The sequence below is a fragment of the Haliotis rubra genome, unplaced genomic scaffold (genome assembly GCF_003918875.1).
Source record: "Haliotis rubra isolate DU_JTF1 unplaced genomic scaffold, ASM391887v1 Scf1265, whole genome shotgun sequence".
NCBI lineage: Eukaryota > Metazoa > Mollusca > Gastropoda > Lepetellida > Haliotidae > Haliotis > Haliotis rubra.
In genome coordinates this window covers 90,720-113,625 of record NW_025765187.1, presented here as the reverse complement: position 1 = coordinate 113,625, position 22,906 = coordinate 90,720, and the positions used below count along the sequence as shown (strand labels likewise).

At 39.4% G+C, this 22,906-nt stretch overlaps 1 protein-coding gene across 11 annotated transcripts in view; it reads left to right on the top strand.

Moving 5' to 3' along the window:
* The window catches only part of LOC124266561 (syntaxin-binding protein 5-like), a 149,234-nt gene that overhangs the window by 89,337 nt on the left and 36,991 nt on the right, over nucleotides 1-22,906 (top strand). For 10 of the 11 annotated variants that reach the window (XM_046701374.1, XM_046701368.1, XM_046701375.1 and 7 more), the window contains exons 7-15: nucleotides 7,200-7,283; nucleotides 9,378-9,501; nucleotides 12,601-12,676; nucleotides 13,649-13,803; nucleotides 14,895-14,967; nucleotides 16,552-16,699; nucleotides 18,423-18,493; nucleotides 20,832-20,872; nucleotides 21,727-21,926. In XM_046701374.1, the coding sequence (XP_046557330.1) occupies nucleotides 7,200-7,283; nucleotides 9,378-9,501; nucleotides 12,601-12,676; nucleotides 13,649-13,803; nucleotides 14,895-14,967; nucleotides 16,552-16,699; nucleotides 18,423-18,493; nucleotides 20,832-20,872; nucleotides 21,727-21,926 (972 nt within the window). The remainder of the gene's footprint in view (nucleotides 1-7,199; nucleotides 7,284-9,377; nucleotides 9,502-12,600; nucleotides 12,677-13,648; nucleotides 13,804-14,894; nucleotides 14,968-16,551; nucleotides 16,700-18,422; nucleotides 18,494-20,831; nucleotides 20,873-21,726; nucleotides 21,927-22,906) is intronic. The other variant, XM_046701370.1, reaches the window with a different exon arrangement.

Below are 22,906 nucleotides of genomic sequence, written 5' to 3'. Positions count from 1 at the left end.
TGCCATCCGGGGTTCAAACCCACATGCCCAGAATCAGGCACCTAGTCGCCTGCACACAAAGTCAGCGATCTAACCACTCGGCCAATGCAGCTTCAACCCAACAAAAGTACTAGAATTTGTTCTTCACTTAGAAAGTGTAATCCCAAATATAATGTGTTACCTTTGACCACTTTCTAAATAGGGGCGATGGGGTAGCCTAGTGGTTAAAGCGTTTGCTTGTCACATTCAGCAATATTCCAACTATATGGTGGCAGTCTGTAAATAATCGGTTCACTTCTTGCTTTCACTCAGGGATGGGGAGGGAGGGGTATCCTAGTGGTTAAAGCGTCGAAGTCCATTTCTGGTGTCCACTGCTGTGATATTGCTGGAATATTGCTAAAAGCGGCATAAAAGTAAACTCACTCACTCAAAGATGAGATGTTTAATAGGATCACTTTCTAAATGACATTGTGTATTCATGTGTAACCTCTCACCTCATGTTGAGGTATCTGCAACGTGAGACAGTGTTTTGACATCAGTGTCAATAGTTAAAGATAATATTCCATTCCCAGCCCTCTTCAAAACTCCATGATAATGCATTAACAACACAACAAAAAGTATCTCCAGTTTCCTTGACAATGATACATCGGCATGTCAGAAGCAAATTCCAACTTTTCTCCTGTAGAACACATGAATACTTGTTTGCATTAATCAGAATATTCCCTCAAACAGGATGAGACCATTACATAGTCTCTGAGCCGGCAAACACATGAAAACCTCCATTTCTGTCACAACACTAAATGTAAAACTCGGAATATCCCTCACATGTCAACGGAAAAAAGCCAGAGTTAGAGACGGTTTACGCAGCTGGAATTCTCCAGGACAGCTTAACAGACCTAAAAATATTCTGACTTGACTTTAGCATACCTTAAAATCAGATTAACCAAGATAAAGCATGCAGGCAATTTTTTGTGGGCCGTTCGGAGGCTTTCTGTCGTACCCCTTCAGGAGATTACAAGTTGAGTATTAGTGGTGGAAATTATTCAAACGACTTAGAAAGGCCTGGGGAACCAAAAAAAGGAGACTTAATTACGTTTGGAGAATGTGTGTGTTTTGTTGGCGGTAATGGGTGCAGGTTTCCTTTGGAATTCAGTTTCGAAAGAGAAAAAGCTGTGTAATAATGTCAGAATTTAAAATTTGATTTTTCTGATTATGACAGCCATTGAGCTGTTTCTTTAATTCTTGCTGCAAACATATTTTTGGCATTTCTACAAGGGAAATAATTTGAATATTCAGTGTAATAATGTAAATGTAATTATTTTAACTTTGTGGTGAGACTTTTACAATTTTATTTTCTCTTATAATGCTTTATTTTTCATTGAAACCACTTGTGTTTATGCCAACATATTGTTAAAATGTACATGGGAAATTTCACTGCATGATCTGAAAGCTGTAATTATAACTTTGCAGGAGTGATGTAATTATATGTAGTTACTGAGCCAATTACTGATCCTTTTAAGAAAGTATGATGCTGTTTTTGATGTGAAGACACTGACGTAGTTATATGGGGATTGCAAGTTGTGAGCACTGCATCCTTCAGACAGGCTGGCTTGCATGCTGTGATTGATCATTGGTTTGAATCCCAGATTTGGCCTTTTTAGAAGTGTTGGTTTGTTGGCACCATACCCATTCAGGGCTCGATTTATGCTTTGTTACCTGCATGGTGCAACCCAGTATCACAAAGTGCAACCTAGTTATTAGTCTAACTTGCACCAGGTGCAACTCAATTTTTAAGTCGGTAAACTCTGAATAAAACATCTAAATAATTCAATAGCAATTTCCAACATTACATATTGCAATAAAAGCAGTACAACTGGAATTTGGCTGGTGCAATTAGGTTTTTATCATAGATTGCACGTTGTGCAAGCTGGTTAACATCTCTTAAATCGAGCCCTGCCTTTGAAATATACCAAGAAAGTTTGCTTGCCAAATAGTGATGACCAGTATTGTAATGATATGATGAGGCACATGATATGATACTTATTCTGATACAGACCAAATAAGTTTGCTTGCCAAGTAGTGATAACCACACGTGTAACGATGCGTTCAGGCCGTGATACGAGACACATTCTGAAACTTTGAAACATACCAGGGACATTTTCTTGCCCAAATAGAGATGATGAGGGGTGTAATGATGTGATGATGCCACAATACGATACATATTCTGATATGGGTGAAATATTCCAAAGAATGCTTGCTTTACTTCAGACTTACCCACTTAAGTGACTTAGTATGATTTTATTGTTTTGAGCAATATTCCTGGGGCCTGTTTCACAAAGTGATCTTAGTGCTATGACTGTCGTAATTCTATGTTAAAGTGTGGGAGCTACAACAGTTGTAGCGCTATGATCGCTTTGTGAAACGCGGCCCGGAAATATCACGGTTGGGGACACCAGAAATGGGCTTCGCACATTGTACTTGATAACCCAAAAGTACCGTATATGACCGTCTATAAGACGACCCCATGGATAAGACGACCCCCAAACTTGACCCTTGAAATCAGTGTAAAAATGGTATGTTTCGTGCATAAGTCGATCCCCCGCGATGGGGTCCTAATCGCGGCAAACACAGACCACAGACAACTGGCAGTTACCAATAATTATAACTTTGGTCCACATTAATCAAAGAATTCACTGTCATATACATTGTGTCTACTCACGGATCGAAACGAAGTGTAGTTGACAGAAAATGCATAATATATTTTGCTTCTCTAAATATCATATTTATTGTAGCAACAAACTGGCTTGCTTATTTTACCCCATTCAACAAGCACGAACTGATTACCGCCTCGTTTTCCATTGACTGCTAGTTTACAGTAACATCGGTAAAAATGTGTGAATTTAAATGGCGTCCGTATTTTACCCCATTCCATGTGCTTACCACGTTCATGAGGATCCGTATAACCTTAGTGTTGATTATATATATTTTACATAAAAACTGTAAATAAAATTACACAATGCTAGAATATATTTCTTTGGGTTAAATAATAGTATTCTGTATTATATTTTACTGACGACTGCGTCAGATTTCATCCCGTTATATTATTGTGCATGTTTGAACTTGTTCGCCGAGAAACGTGTGCAAAAATGCAGCTGATTGCTATTTCCGGCTCAAATACACACGGTAATCTTAATTAATTTATAGAGCAAAAACTGTTTGACGAAAGCGTAACCCATGGATAAGACGACCCCCTTCTACAGACTGCTTTTTTTGGTCCTCAAAATTCGGCTTATAGACGGTCATATACAGTACATCACTGTTAGTTATTATCTAGGCTGTCTCACAGGCCCTGAACCACATAATTGTCCCTACTGCCTAGCCTTCCCGGTAATGCTAAAGCCCTAAATGGGACTCCTTTTTAATTTAAATGGGTTTATTTATTACAGTCAAAATTATATATTCAGAGACTAGTTGTGGTGTTCCGATTAATTGAAATAATCGAAGATTGGTCGCAGTGACCAAGCGACCAAGCAATCGATCACATTTTCTCATAATTGAACATAAACGATTTTGGAACTACTGTTTTAGTCTTTGAAATACTTGACAATGGAACATATCGTTGAAGTTGTCAGGGCCTGAAAACGTGTTTAATTCTTAGAAAACTCACTTCACTAACTGAAAAGCCATGACTGAATATTTCTTGAAGACTCCGGGAAGTTTATGTTCATGATATATTAGTCATCACTTTAAAGTAGCAAGTTGCATCATGTTATACATATCTGCAATAACAACCTGGATAGGAAAATCTGAAAAATGATGCTAACCAATTTTTTTCGATGATTGTTCGTTGGTAATGAATCAATCATCAATTGTGAGATTTCAACCAATTCCCAACACTAGAGACTAGGTGTTCGTCTAGTTATAACCCAGTGTAGGTTTTTTTCAACTTGCCAACATGTCTTACCGATTTTTATTATGAATGCAGGCTTCTCTATGTATGAACTCTATTGCACTGAATAATGCACAAGTGTGCAACATGTCGCTTATGGTATTTGAGACATGTGTCAATGTGGTAAGGTTGTGACAGGCATGACCCATGTGGGGCAGCGTGAACACAATAAGCTACCTGAATCAGCCAAGAGGTAGAAATGTTTTCATATTGGCATAAACGGTAAAAACGAACACATCGACTCGACCCACGAGAGTAAAACTTGGATGAGTCTTAACGTACGCTGTCAATACCCAATGAAAGATATGACATGTTTGTCGATACCCGATGATATCATATATACAGATGTGGACATGTGTGAATATCGCTGACACAGCAGTCCTGGGTTGGCTAGTTATAATTGCCTGCATAAGGTGTCAAAGTTTTCTGGGGGCTGATATATATTGTGATATCGATTATTGTGATATCGATTATGTGTTACATGAACATTTGTCAGTGTACCAGATGCTAGTGTAGGTATGTTAATAAGTATATCAAGATTATAGTGCACTATGTATAAATACTAGGGCTGTGTATGGCAAATAAATTGTATTGCAATAGATTGCGATTCAGGTACCCATATTGCAATATATTGGGAACTGAAGCGTTTGACAGTGAGTGACACTAATTGTGAAAGACAATCCTATTTTCTACATTCCAAGTCCCTAAACATATATGTTCTGGTTCTGATAACAGCAATCTCAAAATTGGTGGCATAGTGATGGATTCTGTTTTCTTTTTTATACAATTTATGGCAAAACAGTATGCCATTTTGTTATTAATAATGAAGGAAAACATTTGTTGTGAATGAAAGTCTGTGTAGATTTTAATTTAAACCATAAAGATAATCACAAAAACTTCATATATGTTCTTTACCCAATATAATGGTTCTCAGAAAAAATATTTCAACGCGTATCATTTAAAAAGTGTATTGCGATATACCCGTATTCTGGTAATACCGTGTAGTCCTAACTACTACTTAACTGGTTATCTTGGAAATATCTGTTGTGATGCAGAAACAAGAGCTGTTTCAAAGAATTCAGATTTTAAAAATTGGTGCCAAATATCTTTTGTCGCTTACAGTAAGACATATACTATGCATAGTTTCACACTTTGCTAAGGATGAAACCATTGATTCAACAAAAACTATGATGTGGGGTCTAATTTGGTTTAAATATCTAAGCTTATTGAAAGCATGGATCCTAGGTTTCAGTATGTCACTGCATCTTGTGGATCCCATACCTGCTATTCACAGGTGTTGTGTACTGTCAATGACTTGTTCCACCATTTGCAAAATGGTTGATTGGTGCCATAAAACCATTTTTATGGTTACTCATGTAGCAAAGTGTGAGTAGTATAGATAAACTATTCTCTTTTTAGTGTTATGGTCTGTTTCCAGTGAAAATGTACCGATGAATTTCACTTTATACAAAAAAGTAAATCAAATAAAGTGAAACGAAGATTGCCAATGCTCATAACTTTATGTTGCTGATTGAACATTAAAATTTCAGAATTTTGTTCAACTTAGGATAAAAGTTGTTTAACAAACAATCATAGTTTCATTTCCCTATTATTGGTATATATTACAAGGGGGTATGCACATTAAATGAAACCCCGAGAACAAGAAGGGTTGGTTTCTACCGTAGTCTAAGTTAACGCTCATTAGTACCGCACATGCATTTGTTTCACTATTCCAACTACTGCGCGTACCCCTTGTAATACAAACCAATAATAGCGACTTGAAACTATGAACGTTTGTTAAACAACTTTTATCCTAAGTTGAATAAAATTATGAGATTTAAAAGTTCAATCGGCAACATATATTATGAGTATTCGCAATCATAATTTCACTTTATTTGATTTACTTTTTTGCTTAAAGTGAAATTCATCGGTACATTTTCACTGGCAACACACTATAGTTTGATTAACCAGTTGTAATAACTGTACTAATACAGAGCTTAGAAGTTGGTTCAAAATGTCTTTTGACTCTCTTTACTATAAGACAAGGACAAACTGACATGATAATAGTGTTATTTTGATTAAGTTGTTTGCAACATTACACAAGGAAGCCTTACGGAATTTTTTAAATGTACATTCACATTAATAGTTAATTTTGGTAAATAATGAAATGAAAAATAATTCAGTGAATGAAATAACTTTCCAGATGGAATAGTAGCTCTTCATAATTTCTATAACACAGTGTACTAAGGTGGATCCCATTGAACCTCTCTCGTCTTTGAGTGAGTGAGTGAGTGTGGTTTTACGCCGCTTTTAGCAATATTCCAGCAATATCATGGTGGGGACACCAGAAATGGGCTTCATACATTGTACCAATGTGGGGAATCGAACCTGGGTCTTCAGCGTGATGATCTCATCTTTGTGCTGGAATTCATTTTCTGTTGCTTCCCTTAGTCAGCCTGTATCCTGTAATTATGGGTTCAAATTCTAGATTCATCCTGATTGTGTTCATTGGTGTGTCAGCTTCATGTATAGTTAAACAGACATAATCCTGAATTATCTGCTTTTGTATGTTTCAGCTTGCATCTGTAACTTGATAGAATTAGGTTATCAGTAATTAAAAAGTGAAGAAATCTTACTTTCCTTTAAAATGATTATTTTGATACCTTTGACGATTCAATGGTATTTTCATATGAGATATTTCAGAAGCAAGATGAAAGTCTAGGATCACTTGTCGAAAAAGTCCATTTCTGGGCCGTGATATTGCTGGAATATTTCTAAAAACGCCGTAAAACTTAACTCACTCACTCGTTGAAAAGGTTTCTTGCCATGAATTTCCTGGCTGGCAACCGTTTCAAACTGTTTCAATAGATCTGTCTAGAAACAATTTGTCAGTAAAATCTTTTCCCAAGAAAAAGTGTTCACACTGATTCAAAATATTCTCTGAATGTGTTTTCATTCACAATATTACACAACTGTTCCCCAAATGCACAAAAACATTACAACTGGTGAAGCTGTCCACAGTCCCAAGGAAAAATACCACTGGAGGCTTTTTTGCACAGCAAAAAATTCTATTTGACAAAAACCTTGAGATCCCTGCCATCAATTTTAACAAGGAAGCCTTACAACTGACTCATCAACAAGAGTGTGACTTAAATGTGCAGATTTTGTCTGGCTAGAAGACATTACATGTTGTTAAGGTCTACAAGCCATTTCACTGACTGTCCGAGTGTACAAGTGCATTGATTTCTACTTTCTCACTGTCTTTTCGCAGCTTTTAATAGGTTTTGAATCTGGAACCATTGTGCTCTGGGATCTTAAGAACAAGATTGCTGAAACCAGATACAGTTCCCCGGAGGTGAGACTCAAGCTTGTGTAGCAAACAAACAGCTGCCAGGGAGATTCTGATGTACATTTATGAAAAAAGTAGTTCCAGTTCCAATAAAAGTGGACATTTCTTTTCTTAGTTAAATTATTTTTCTGAATGTTGCACCAGTCATGTTTATTGAAATGTTTTGAAGTGAAATCGAATTTTGTACGTAAAGAGAGGAATTGTTGTTTTTGAAAGTTTATGTGATGTTGTTGGCATGAGATGGTAATATATTTGGTTGAACAATATACCTGTCTCAGGTAACTTGATTGGCCCATTGTTTTACTTGCTTATCTAAAGACCTATTCAAGTTTCTCCTTAAACCCCACCTCTTCTGCTCAGCATTCGAGTAGACTTTCAGAATTGTGTGTATATGTGTGCATCGCTTTGATTTGGGTTTAACTTTGACATAGCACCAGTGGGCACATGTTGGTGGATACTAGGAGCTTAAGAAATCAACTAATATTAATTAGTATTATTACTTGCAACCAACATGTTTTATCATAGCTTGATCAGCTATCAAAAACCCCATATTTAAAACTTTGAAAATAGATCTTATATTCTTCATTTCTTATTGTAACTGTTTTGACCTTCAAATTTAAGAATAAATACAACTGACTTTTGTGCTTAACAAGTTGATAAATACATTAAGAAAAGAACCCTGCCAATAAGCACTGGTGGGTCCATGTTACCTGACAGAAAGATATGTTTTCGGTGCAACCATCTCTGTGTTTGAGGCTGTTAAAGTACATACATAATTGATATTGCAATTATTGTTGGGAACAGCTGTTAATATGCTGATATTTCAAAAACCCATTAATGATTAGTCATCTTCCATCTTAAATGCTTTTGTGTTTGAAATTTGTGTAAACTCTTGATCCAAATGATCAATTGCTTTGTTGCAAAGTCAAAGTTTTGTGGATGAAATGTCTCTTTGGTATGAAACATGTGCTCAAGTTCGTCACAAACACTTTGGCCATAGGTCATTCAAATTTGCAGCACCAACCCTATGGAACAGTCTTCCTACTCCCATAAAAAATGCTTCATCCTTAGAAGCATTCAAATCGGACTCAAAACCTTCCTCTTCAAAAAAGTCTGCAACCTATAACTGCGAAATATTCTCATGGTCATTTTGACGAATCGTCATATCTTCCTCTTGAACTCTAGTGACTCTTTTTATATGTAGCGCTTTGAGCATGCTCTGGATGGACTATGGCGCATGGGAAATATCCATTTATTATTATTATTATTATCAAATAATTCATGAACTTTACATGAGTGGATGCTTTGTAGAATGGATGAGTAGAGGAGAGAGTTCTTGTATATACATACTAGATGGTGCTGGATCTCTCTGTTTCTGAAGTCTACCTGTCTGGTTTGGGTTTGTTGTAGAATGGATGAGTAGAGGAGAGAGTTCTTGAATATACATACTAGATGGTGCTGGATCTCTCTGTTTCTGAAGTCTACGTGTCTGGTTTGGGTTTGTTGTAGAATGGATGAGTAGAGGAGAGAGTTCTTGAATATACATACTAGATGGTGCTGGATCTCTCTGTTTCTGAAGTCTACGTGTCTGGTTTGGGTTTGTTGTAGAATGGATGAGTAGAGGAGAGAGTTCTTGAATATACATACTAGATGGTGCTGATCTCTGTTTCTGAAAGTCTACCTGTCTGGTTTGGGTTTGTTGTAGAATGGATGAGTAGAGAGAGAGTTCTTGAATATACATACTAGATGGTGCTGGATCTCTCTGTTTCTGAAGTCTACCTGTCTGGTTCGGGTTTGTTGTAAAATGGATGAGTAGAGGAGAGAGTTCTTGAATATACATACTAGATGGTGCTGGATCTCTCTGTTTCTGAAGTCTACCTGTCTGGTTCGGGTTTGTTGTAGAATGGATGAGTAGAGGAGAGAGTTCTTGAATATACATACTAGATGGTGCTGGATCTTTCTGTTTCTGAAGTCTACCTGTCTGGTTCGGGTTTGTTGTAGAATGGATGAGTAGAGGAGAGAGTTCTTGAATATACATACTAGATGGTGCTGGATCTGTCTGTTTCTGAAGTCTACCTGTCTGGTTCGGGTTTGTTGTAGGCTCTCCGTTCCATTGCCTGGCACCACGAAGGGAAACAGTTCATGTGCAGTCACTCTGACGGCAGCCTGACGACATGGGGGCTCAAGCCGACGCCCAAACCCATGAACAGCATGTTCCCCCATGGTAAGCTCACACATAATGGCATCTCGGAGACAAGACAATATTAGCCAAATCCTGTGTGATATGAACGCCCAAACCCATGAACACTGTGTTCCCCCGTTGTAAGGTCACACGTTATGGCCCTTGGGAGACAAAATATATATTAGCCAAATCCTGTTTGATATTGAACGCCCAAACCCATGAACACTGTGTTCCCCCATTGTAAGCTCACACATCATGGCCCCTGGGAGACAAGACAATCAGAGCCAAATCCTGTTGTTTAACATGACCTTTGTGTAGTACTCCAGTCTCTTTCTGCCAAGAAGATAAATATGTCTTTATCCTGCATTAAAGAACTAACTAACTAACTAACTAAATTTGCCCAACAAAATACCATGACATTTTGAAAAACGTTATGTCTGTTACATTTGTCATTAAGGGGATTTAATGTAGACTGATAGGCAAGGAGTTAAAATAAGTCTGAGTGGGGATTCCATGTTGAACTGTGACATTTGTTCTTTCCAAGTTTGAAATTTTCGCTTTTTCTACAGTTGTCTCTTTCAATGTTTAATCATATTCTTGTTCCAGATTTGTTTTATTGGTAATTCCATTGGGTAAATTTTAAAAGATAATTGTATTAACCGCTTCTGATGGCTTTTATGAAACAATGTGAAGAACAAAATCCTTTAGTTTATTTATGATGGGTAAGCAGTTTAGTCAATGTGTATATTATTTTTAGATTTGCAGCAAATGCTACTTTGCATATTCAGTTATTTCATGGACTACAAACACACATTGGTACTCAAAGGACATACCGTTGTCATAAGGTCATAATTAAGTATTAAAGTTTAGTAGAAAATAGTACCAATACTCCTTGTTTTCAGCAAGAACAAGAACAAAAATAATCATATTAATAATAATTACAATAAAATCCTTTCATAATGCTCCAGATTCCATTCTCTTATGTTTATGTCACAAACAAAAGAAGGAATGGAACAACATACTGTTCACATCATTCTCTGATCCATTAGGAGCATACATCCACCACTGACATGCTACAAGGTGAACATTACTATCTCATACTACCAGGTACCCATTCACTGCAGGGTGAATTCTACATCATTCTCTGATCCATTGGGAGTATACATCCACCAATGACATGCTACAAGGTGAACATTACTATCTCATACTACCAGGAACCCACTGACTGCAGGGTGAATTCTACATCATTCTTTGATCCATTAGGAGTATACATCCACCACTGACATGCTACAAGGTGAATAGTCACATTACTATCTCATACTACCAGGTACCCATTCACTGCAGGGTGAATTCTGCATCATTCTCTGATCCATTAGGAGCATACATCCACCACTGATATGCTACAAGTTGAACATTACTATCTCATACTACCAGGTACCCATTGACTGCAGGGTGAACTCTACATCATTCTCGGATCCATTGGGAGTATACATCCACCACTGACATGCTACAAGGTGAACATTACTATCTCATACTACCAGGTACCCATTGACTGCAGGGTGAACTCTACATCATTCTCTGATCCATTGGGAGTATACATCCACCACTGACATGCTACAAGGTGAACATTACTATCTCATACCACCTGGTACCCATTCACTGCAGGGTGAACTCTACATCATTCTTTGATCCATTGGGAGTATAAATCCACCACTGACATGCTACAAGGTGAACAGTCACATAACTATCTCATACTACCAGGTACCCATTGACTGCAGGGTGAACTCAACATTATTCTCGGATCCATTGGGAGTATACATCCACCACTGACATGCTACAAGGTGAACATTACTATCTCATACCACCTGGTACCCATTCACTGCAGGGTGAACTCTACATCATTCTTTGATCCATTGGGAGTATAAATCCACCACTGACATGCTACAAGGTGAACAGTCACATAACTATCTCATACTACCAGGTACCCATTGACTGCAGGGTGAACTCAACATTATTCTCGGATCCATTGGGAGTATACATCCACCACTGACATGCTACAAGGTGAACATTACTATCTCATACCACCTGGTACCGATTCACTGCAGGGTGAACTCTACATCATTCTTTGATCCTTAGGGAGTATAAATCCACCACTGACATGCTACAAGGTGAACAGTCACATAACTATCTCATACTACCAGGTACCCATTGACTGCAGGGTGAATTCTACACCATCCTCTGATCCATTGGGAGTATTCATCCACCACTGACATGCTACAAGGTGAACATTACTATCTCATACTACCAGGTACCCATTGACTGCAGGGTGAATTCTACACCATTCTCTGATCCATTGGGAGTATACATCCACCACTGACATGCTACAAGGTGAACATTACTATCTCATACTACCAGGTACCCATTCACTGCAGGGTGAATTCTACATCATTCTCTGATCCATTGGGAGTATTCATCCACCACTGACATGCTACAAGGTGAACATTACTATCTCATACTACCAGGTACCCATTGACTGCAGGGTGAACTCTACATCATTCTCTGATCCATTGGGAGTATAAATCCACCACTGACATGCTACAAGGTGAACAGTCACATTACTATTTCATACTACCAGGTACCCATTGACTGCAGGGTGAATTCTACACCATTCTCTGATCCATTGGGAGTATACATCCACCACTAACATGCTACAAGGTGAACATTACTATCTCATACTACCAGATACCCATTCACTGCAAGGTGAATTCTACATCATTCTCTGATCCATTGGGAGTATTCATCCACCACTGACATGCTACAAGGTGAACAGTCACATTACTATCTCATACTATCAGGTACCCATTGACTGCAGGGTGGAGTTACATCCACCACTAACATGCTACAAGGTGAACAGTCACATTACTATCTCATCCAACCGGGTACCCATTCACTGCAGGGTGAACAATGGCATCTTTCAAACGAAGTCGCCTGCTTAAGGAGACACTAGATGTTACGTAGAGAGAACACAGCAGACGTAATTTACCCAGATTCCCATTGCTTCAGTGTGGGGTAGGACCTTGACCTTGACCTTAGGGGGTCAAGCTGAACCTAAGTATGTTTCAATGATGCCTTTTGTTTCAGCCAAAATTGGCAAAGATGGCAAACCAGACCCGTGCAAACCTATAACCAAGGTCGACTGGAAATCAATCCGAAATGGGTAAGCTGGTTGTCAGTCTCTGGTTATTGCTTTCACAGACTTAATAGAGTTCTTCATATTAGCTGGCATGGTTTCAGAATGTCAGTCCATTCAGGATAGCTTGAGGAGGAAAGGAATTATGTTATAGTTTATGAAAAGAAAATGCTGCTGTTGATGTTCTGTGAAATAACAGAGAATTTAATGCAGGTCTTGGTGATGAAATAATTTGGTAAAAGTGCCTAACTTGTATTTCAGAGACACTTTTATTTTTTGGGTAAATATCAGACATTTACATGGATTTTGAAGATATTTGTGTAAAACATAGAGTATTTAATTCAGTTCTAGGTGATGAAATAATTTGATAGAAGTGAACAACTTGTATTTTGGAGATAATTGTTTTGGTAACTATTCGAAATTTACATGGATTTTGAAGATATTTGTGTTTGCTTGTCAAGCTACATTTCTATCTCATCATGTAATGTAACAAAGTTGATATTCAGTATTGGTGTCAACTCCGTCTTATCACAGAGTGAGTTAAAAGCGATAGGTGCCTGGACAAAAACATGGTATAAGTATTTCATATTGATTGTCTTGATGGCCCTCCTGAGAAAACCATAGATCGTTTTGTTTTGTTTGTTTATTGTTAAACGCCACACTCAGCAATATTCCAGCCATATGGCGGCGGTCTGACTTCTTGCTTTCACTCAGGGATGGGGAGGATGGGGTAGCCTAGGGGTTAAAGTGTTCTCTCATCACGCCGAAGATCCAGGTTTGATTCCCCACATCGATACAATGTATGAAGCCCATTTCTGGTGTCACCCGCCGGGATATTGCTGGAATATTGCTAAAATGGTGTAAAACTTAATTCACTCACTCACTCTCTCAGGGACTTTTTAAACAATTGGTTCACAGACAAAGAGTCTTAGAAGTGCTTGTAAAACCTGAGTATTCCACTTGTACAGGGGAAATAACTGCCCTGATTTTGTGTTTCAGTGAGCCACTCGTGATCTTCTCAGGTGGAATGTCATATGACCGAGCTGGCCGGACTCCAAGTATTACAGTGATGAATGGAAGGAGCACCACTGTGTTAGAGATGGAACACAATGTGGTGGACTTTGTGGTGCTTTGTGAGACTCCATGGTCAAATGGTGAGGGCCACAGTCTTTACATTATGGAAACCGGGCTGAATAGGTCCCCAGTGTTCCTTACCTTTCCCCAGAAGGGAATTCTTGTAAAGAATATGTCCCAAGCACTCCTTACCTTTCCCCAGAAGGGAATTCTTGTAAGGAATATGTCCCTAGTGCTCCTTGCTTTTCTTCTGAAGGGATGAAGGGAATTAATTTGAAGAATAGGTCTCCAGTGTTCCTTACTTTTCCCCAGATGGGAAATATTGTAAAAATTAGGTCCCTATCACTCCTTACATTTCTCCCGAAGGGAATTCTTGTGAAAGTTATGTCCCTGTTACTCCTTGCTTGTCTCCTGAAGGGATGAAGGGACTTCCTTTGAACAATAGGTCGCTAATATTCCTTGCTTGTCTCCTGAAGGGAATTCTTGTGTTGAATAGATCCCTAGTACTTCTTGCTTGTCTCTAGAAGGGGATGTCTTGAGAAAATAGGTCCCTAGTACTCTTGCTTGTCTCTAGAAGGGGATGTCTTGAGAAAATAGGTCCCTAGTACTCTTTGCTTGTCTCCTAAAGGGATGTCTTGTGAAAAATGGGTCCCCTATACTTTGTAAGGGTCAACAAGTTGTGATTGGATGGTTACACGTTGTGACCTCTTTCGAATCCTGTGGTATGGCTGGATCATTGCACATGGTAGCAGCCACTATTTATCAAGGGATTGTTATTGACAGATTGCTGTGATATAAGCTCGAATATGCTTACTGAGGATTATACATTATCCACTTCCTTACTTCTATGAATTTCAGAGCTGCAGGGTAGCCTAGTTGTTGAAGCGTTCGCTCATCACTCCAAAGTCCCAGGTTCGATTCCCCACATGGGTACAATGTGTGAAACCCATTTCTTGTGTTATCTGCCATGGTATTGCTGGAATAATGCTAAAAGTGGCATAAAACCAAACTCACTCCCTCAATCCATGAATTTCATCTAGAATTTATCTAAAAAAATAATTAAACCAGCGCAATACCAGGAATCAGTGCAGTGACTGTCAAGCTAATGGTTATTACTTGAAATTGACTACTATTTGTGGCCTTTATGTATAAATGTATATGTTTGTTTCAGATTTCCAAGACCCCTATGCTATTGTCGTGCTGCTGCAAAATGATCTTGTTGTTGTGGATCTTACGTCACCTGGGTAAGACAGAATAATTTACATAATTTATCTCAAGGATAATGCCATTAGGCAGTCTGAAAGTCTTAACTGGTTATCATGATGTGATAAAAATGCAAATGACGTTGAATGGAACTGCTGGAACAATTGAATATATCCATGCAAACCCTAATACACGAGAAGTTTTAATGTAGCGTCTCCAACAGTTTCATCAAAAGTTTCGAAAATGTGACTGTTATGTAAACAAATATGGCTGAAGTCACAAAATTAACTAACTCCCTCATATATCGAACAGCAACACATACATGTACATGAAATGTGACATTAACCATGTTTTACCACATCAGAATGTACTCCAGTCCGGATCTGTTTCTTGGGGCTTGTTGATGGATGTCGGCTTGTTTAGGATAAGGAGTTTTAGAGTGTCACTCCTTCGTCAGAAGGATGAAGGATTAAGCAAACTAACCGAAAAAAGTAACTGTGCATAACTTAAAATTGCATAAAATAAAAGCTTTTGAAAAGTAATGAAATAACACTAAATAAACATGTAACAAAGCACTTTGCATAACATTTAATGTCATGTATCGCGCGTGGCGCATGCACTTTGGGCACAATGAACTTACTCCCTTTTTGCATGTTTTTGACCCTTGAAGTTCACACACATGATATTGAAAATTATTCTCTAGCCTCTGAATGTTGTGGAAAACATGTTAATTCCAACCTAAATTGTGCGTACGTCATGTCACGAAAATCAGCATCTATGCTGGAGACGGGTATGCTGGGTATGGTGGGTATGCTGGAGACTGGTATGCTGGGTATGCTGGAGACTGCAATGGCCAAAAATTCCAACCTAAATTGTGTGTACGTCATGTCACGAAAGTCAGCATCTATGCTAGAGACGGGTATGGTTGGTATGGTGGAGACGGGTATGCTGGGTATGGTGGGTGTGCTGGAGACGGGTATGCTGGGTATGCTGGAGACTGCAATGGCCAAAAATTGCCAGACATTTTGGTTGTTATCATTGCATTAAAAAAATGGCATAACATCAAATAATGCACAGTTACTTTATTCCAGTAGTATATATTCTCGTAAATGTTGAGTTTGGGCTAGTATTTGTTTCAAATGGCACTACTCTAATCTATGACAGTTTTGTTACACCGATTCCAGATTGTTTACAGCTAGAGATGTACAGTCTGCAGTGTTAAATTAGTCAATGTTTGATACAGGAAAGACAACATAGAAATCGCTTGCAATAGTGCAGTGGTATGGCGTCTGCCTATCATGCTGAAGGCCCGGGTTCGATCCCCGGTGGAGGCACCTAGGTTCGGGTCCTGAGATAGGCACATATGCGTAGTATCCTTGGACAAGATACTTAGATCCACATTGTCTCACTTCATCCAGCTGTAAAATGGGTATCCGTGAGGATGTTCTGGCAATGTGAGTGATCAGTTCATTGCACCTAACAGGCAGCATGACTGTGTGATCCCCAGGGTGTTGAAAAAGTATTGGATAGTATGATAGTTTTTCCTATGCCCGGGGATAGTAATGAAGGTATTACTATTATTATTACATGTCCGGGTGTTGAAGTTACACTGTACTGTGTTGCAGATACCCATGTTTTGAGAACCCATACCCAATGGACCTGCATGAGTCTCCAGTGACGGCCTGTCAGTATTACGCTGACTGCCCCCCAGACCTCATACCTGCGTTCTACTCTGTCGGCTCAAAACAGAAGAAAACTGGCTTCACAGAAAAGGTGGGCAGAAAACTGGTGGTCTGGCTGGGTTTTAAATCAGAATGCATGCATTGAATTTTTGTTTAAATATTGGATCTACCTGAAATCTGTATCATGTCTGTTCCTGTCACTGACTGTCTGTGTGTCTGGGCAGTGGTGGACCTGCCATATCTGTCACCGTATTATGGTGATGGTGAAGGCCCAGATATCTGTGTCGTGTCTGTGCGTATGGACAGAGATGGACTTCTCAGACATCTGTGTCGTGTCTGTGCGTATGGACAGAGATGGACTTCTCAGACATCTGTGTCGTGTCTGTACGTATGGACAGAGATGGAATTCTCAGACATCTGTGTCGTGTCTGTGCGTATGGACAGAGATGGAATTCTCACACATCTGTGTCGTGTCTGTGCGTATGGACAGAGATGGAATTCGCAGACATCTGTGTCGTGTCTGTGCGTTTTTGACAGAGATGGAATTCTCAGACATCTGTGTCGTGTCTGTGCGTATGGACAGAGATGGAATTCTCAGACATCTGTGTTGTGTCTGAGTGAATGGGTGTGGTGTCTGTGTGAATGGACAAAGATAGAATTCCCAAACATCTGTGTTGTGTCTGTGTGTATGGAGTCTTTGAACGACACTTAGAAGTGATAAACATGAAGGCAAGTATTTATGGATGTCAAGTTCTTTATTTGAGGAACCCCATAGGTTCCTCAAATATAGAAGTTGACATCCATGAATTCTTGCAATTTGTGTATGGGTGTCATGTCTGTATATGGACAGAGATATACCTCCCAGACATCTGTGTTATGTCTGAGTGTCTGAGGTCTGGTGATGACAGAGAGGCAGCTCCCAGATGTCTGTATTGTGTCTGAGGTCTGGTGACAGGGGTATGTAGCTCCCAGATGTCTGTATTGTGTCTGAGGTCTGGTGACAGGGGTATATAGCTCCCAGATGTCTGTATTGTGTCTGAGGTCTGGTGACAGGGGTATGTAGCTCCCAGATGACTGTATTGTGTCTGAGGTCTGGTGGCAGGGGTATATAGCTCCTAGATGTCTGTATTGTGTCTGAGGTCTGGTGACAGAGATGCAGCTCCCAGATGTCTGTATTGTGTCTGAGGTCTGGTGACAGGGGTATATAGCTCCCAGATGTCTGTATTGTGTCTGAGGTCTGGTGACAGGGGTATATAGCTCCTAGATGTCTGTATTGTGTCTGAGGTCTGGTGATGACAGAGATGCAGCTCCCAGATGTCTGTATTGTGTCTGAGGTCTGGTGACAGGGGTATATAGCTCCCAGATGTCTGAATTGTGTCTGAGGTCTGGTGATGACAGAGATGCAGCTCCCAGATGTCTGTATTGTGTCTGAGGTCTGGTGACAGGGGTATATAGCTCCCAGATGTCTGTATTGTGTCTGAGGTCTGGTGGCAGGGGTATATAGCTCCCAGATGTCTGTATTGTGTCTGAGGTCTGGTGACAGGGGTATATAGCTCCCAGATGTCTGTATTGTGTCTGAGGTCTGGTGGCAGGGGTATATAGCTCCCAGATGTCTGTATTGTGTCTGAGGTCTGGTGACAGGGGTATATAGCTCCCAGATGTCTATGTTATGTCTGAGGTCTGGTGGCAGGGGTATATAGCTCCCAGATGTCTATGTTATGTCTGAGGTCTGGTGACAGGGGTATATAGCTCCCAGACACCTGTATCGTGTCTGAGGCCTGGTGGTGACAGTGTCTGTAATGGTGATGTTTCAGCAGGGCTGGCCAGTACAGGGAGGAGAGTGGCCTACACTGGCTTGCAGTTATCCAGAAATCATCATCACAGGGTGAGTGTTGTTGCTGACACAGTTGTTAAACGAAAACAATTTTCAAGACTTAGTAAGGAATGGAAAGTATGCATCTAAATTCAAATAGGCCCCATTCCATAAAGCAATCTTAGAGCTTGGGCGACAATATCTCCCATTCTTTAACATAGACTTACGGCAATCCCAGCGCTATGATCCCTTTGTGGAACAAGGCCCTGGTAGCGTCTCCATGATGCTGATTTCAATGGTTGGATAGAAGATTTTGATTGTTAGATAGTCGATTGTTATCTTTGGATAGCTAGGTATTTGAATGTCTATTAGTACGTAAATCACTGAAAGTTTGTGAAAATCAAGAAATCTAATGCTCCAGCTTAATCTCTTATACCACACAGCTCTGTTAACTGCCAGTCAGTCCATTAAACAAGTCAATTTTGACATGAATGTCGACTTTAAAAGGATAACAATGTAATTTAAAATTAGTTTCTCTGGTCGTGCTAGGCACAGACTTTTTCTGTGAATTACTCTGCAGTGTGTTAGCTTATGGTGAAAAACATCTACTTTTTATGTGAATTACTCTGGAGTGTACTATCTTATGGCACCTGTGTATCTGGGTTTGATTCCAAACATGGCAACCTTCCATTCTTCCTTGAATAGTTCTAAGAAGTTACCATGTAAAACCCAACACTTCCAACTAAAGAGAATGAGTCAACAAATGATTCTGATGAAAATATTTAATAAAACCTGATCACTGGACCTTTAGCTTGGGCAATATACTGATAAAGATACTGCTTGCAGTTCCTTTTTTCCATAGTTATCCAAACCTCCGTGGTGTAATGGTTAGAGCGGAAGGTCGCGGGTTCGATCCCCGGCCGCGTCATACCAAAATACGTTAAAATATAGTACTTGTTGGTCCCTGCCTGGCTCTCGTCATTGATGGGTACATCAAGGACTGGTCGGCTCAGAGTCAGTATAATGTGTCTGAGTGGGGTATTCATGCTTCACTGCGGCATGGTATCTCAGTGGGCTAGCACTATAAAACCAGCTTAAGTCTGGGCTAGTACAAGCAGCCGCACATACACATACACACACATGCATGTCGTCATATGAGCGAAATATTCTCAAGCTCGACGTTAAACCCAATTTCACCTCAGCTCATAGTTATCCATAACCCCAAGACACAATATAGTGTTGAGCCACGCAGCCAAGAAACGGCCAACAAAGGTGGTAATTGTTTCTGATGGATACACGTGGGAATTGCTTAAGCTTTTTAAAGTGTGTTGTAATGAATATTTAGTAATTAATTTTTAATGAAGTATTTTCTTTAAACCATAACTTCCAGGGCCTTTAGGAGGACGTCATCCTTTGGGATGTGGGTGTTGGTGTATAATCGAGGTGAAACCTGTATGTGTCAAGAGAAACAGCTGTGTCTTGATTCTTTTTTAAAATAATCGCTTCTTTGGAAAATCAATTCTGGATGTTGATTTGATGATTGAGGAGTGTACATAAAACATTGAGATGGCTTTCGTGGATGAAATGAATTTTCACTTTCATAAAAGTAGCTTGACTAATGAAACCTCAGTTTTGTTTTAGAAACAAATTATGATTGATAATGATTGTGTTAAATTATGATTGATAATGATTGTGTTAAATTGGAAGATGTTTTTGCCACCCAAAAGACCAATTGATAACACTAATTTTGGAATAATATTTTAATAATAATAATAATTTTGGAATAAGATTGACCTAATTTTCAGTTTTACCTGATGATGAGGCCAGAACAAGCCCCGAAACGTTGTACTCAAGAATAAAAAAGAAGATGTAACCCATAAATATCTGTGTTCATCAAATAGCATCTTCTAAAATGCCAATCCAGCATCTAAGATTGACCTAGTTAATTGTGACTAGGATCAATGTTCATGATTTTAACCACTGTTTTTATAAACCAATTTTTATTCTTAATGATCTTTTTAAATGGAAAGCAGGAAAAAGGTCATGTCGTATTTGGTCCACCAAAAGACTAAAGGTATAACACTAATTTGTAAATAAGATTGACCTAGTTATTGGACAGCACTGTTCAGTGTTCATGCTATCAACCAGTGGTTTGAATATATGGAGATTGGTTTCATATTGGAGGGGGAAGGTGGCTTAGCCTAGTGGTTAAAGCATCCGCTCATCACGCCGAAGACCAAGGTTCGATTCCCCACATGGATACAATGATATTGCTGGAATATTGCTAAAAGCGGCGTAAAACTCAACTCACCTTTCATATGGCTGGAATATTTGTTGCAGCGATGTAAAATAGCAAGCACCTGCTCAGTGATTGCTGTCACGGTTATTATTGTGTTTTTGTATGCTGCAGACATGCTGATGGATCTCTCAAGTTCTGGGATGCTTCTGCTGGTGAGTCAAACAGCAGTCTGCCAAAATGGAAACAATTATCATAAAACATCTTGCAAGTTATCAGGCAAATTGCAGGCCACTGTAATTTCCTTATGCTCTCATTATTACCGCCGTAAGCTGAAATGCCAGAGTTTTCTGTCAGCCTAAACCAATTTCAATCACTCACTCACTCATCTTTTTTGAAGACCCTGTTTTTGACTGAATATTTCCAGTACATCACAGTATGTGTATGAGCTGAAACCTGCTAGACAAATGAGTCTGTATTTCAGGCAGTGTGCAAAATAGCCACTTGCCTGCTAGTCCGTGGCTAGTAGAAATCCAGTCGGACCAGTCAATTGGCCCGACTGGCTAGTGAATTTTCATGGGGTCACTTTGTAAATATGTCACTCTCTCTGACTTGTTAAGTTAAATCTTGCAAGATTATGGCCTGATAAAAATGATCATCATATTAGCAGCTTAATGATGAAACCCGTGTCTACATTCATATTTCGGACTAGTGAATTATTTTGTGGGCTAGTAACTTTCAGGCATAGCTAGCTTACTGGCCAGCAAAATTTTGAAACTATTTCGCACACAGATTTCAGGATTGAAATGCATCTGGAAATTGGTTAGAATTGGTCATGTGGAGGTGGCTCAATGGATCGGGTAAAGAGCCTTATGTTGATGAATGTAATTGCCTTTGCATAGATCAGTGTTCATGATATCAACCCCTGGAATGTCTGGTGCAGACATCATTATTTATAGACTACCATCATAGCTGGAATATTGCTGTGAGAGGCAACAAGGAAAGAAACAAACAGACATTGTATGGAATGCATTCAAGCTAATTGTATAATTCATTTTCTCCATTTCAGTGACATTGCAAGTGTTGTACAAGCTAAAAACTGCCAAAATCTTCGAAAAACCAAAAAAGACGCCGGAAAGTCAAGACGATGACCCTTTTGCAATCCAGATGATCTACATGTGTAGCGAGAGTCGTCTGCTGTGTGTGGCAGGGGCAAGTCATTGCATGCTCTTCAAGTTCAGCAAACAAGAGGCAAACCTTGATATCCCTGTAAGTTCTCACAACAAGTGTTCCCAGCCCAATGATTTGTCAGAATAGCTTCACAGTGTTCTGTGGTGTCTCCAGCCTTGATAGGGTGCAGTGGGGTAGCCCTAGTGGTTAAAGCATTCGCTCGTCATGCCAAAGACCCATTTTCGATTCCCCACATGGGTACAATGTGTGAAGCCCATTTCTGGAGTTGATCGCCACGATATTGCTTGACTTGCTTTAATCAAATTGTACAGAAATTGTGTCGAAAGAGTCCTCAGTATGTTTAATTAAATTAGATGTTATAAATAATTTTTATCTGGGAATGATGTTTCCCTCTGTATTAGGAGAAGGGAAGGGAGGGGAAGCAGGGGTGGAAATAACCCATTGCCCGACGTCCTAGTCCAGTGTTTTTTTCTGTCGGGCAAGCTAATTCATACTGTACCGGCATCCAGTTGACTTTCCAATGTTAATTATGTTGTTTATTAAAAAAATCAACAAGAAAACAGCCTGTATAGTAGAAAAATTATCAGGGCAAGTGAATTCACATGTGCCACTGTACCGGAGTACACTAGCAATTTTAAAGTTATTTCCACCCCTGGGAAGACTGCGACAAGACACCCAGTTGTATTAAGGTCAAGGGGAATCCACTACTGGTGATATGGCTGCTCGGTTCATACAAAGAACTTCATAATGGGGATGGACAGGCACTTCTTATTATTCAAACTTGACTCAAACACTGCAGATGATATTGAATAGGGTCATGATGCAATGTAGTAAACCTAATTTGCAGACCAAGTTGGGACTTTCTTGACACCATTGTCCATAACTGGCTTGGAAATTTCCTGAAACAGGTGTTGATGAATTGACTGATGGAAGTTGCTTGTTCTGTGACTTTGTTCATTGTGAGTTGCCTGAGCTTATATTGAGGACACAGGTGGTGCTCAAACGCTGCAGTCAGGTGGTTAGCCTAGTGGTTAAAGTGTTCGCTTGTTATGCTGAAG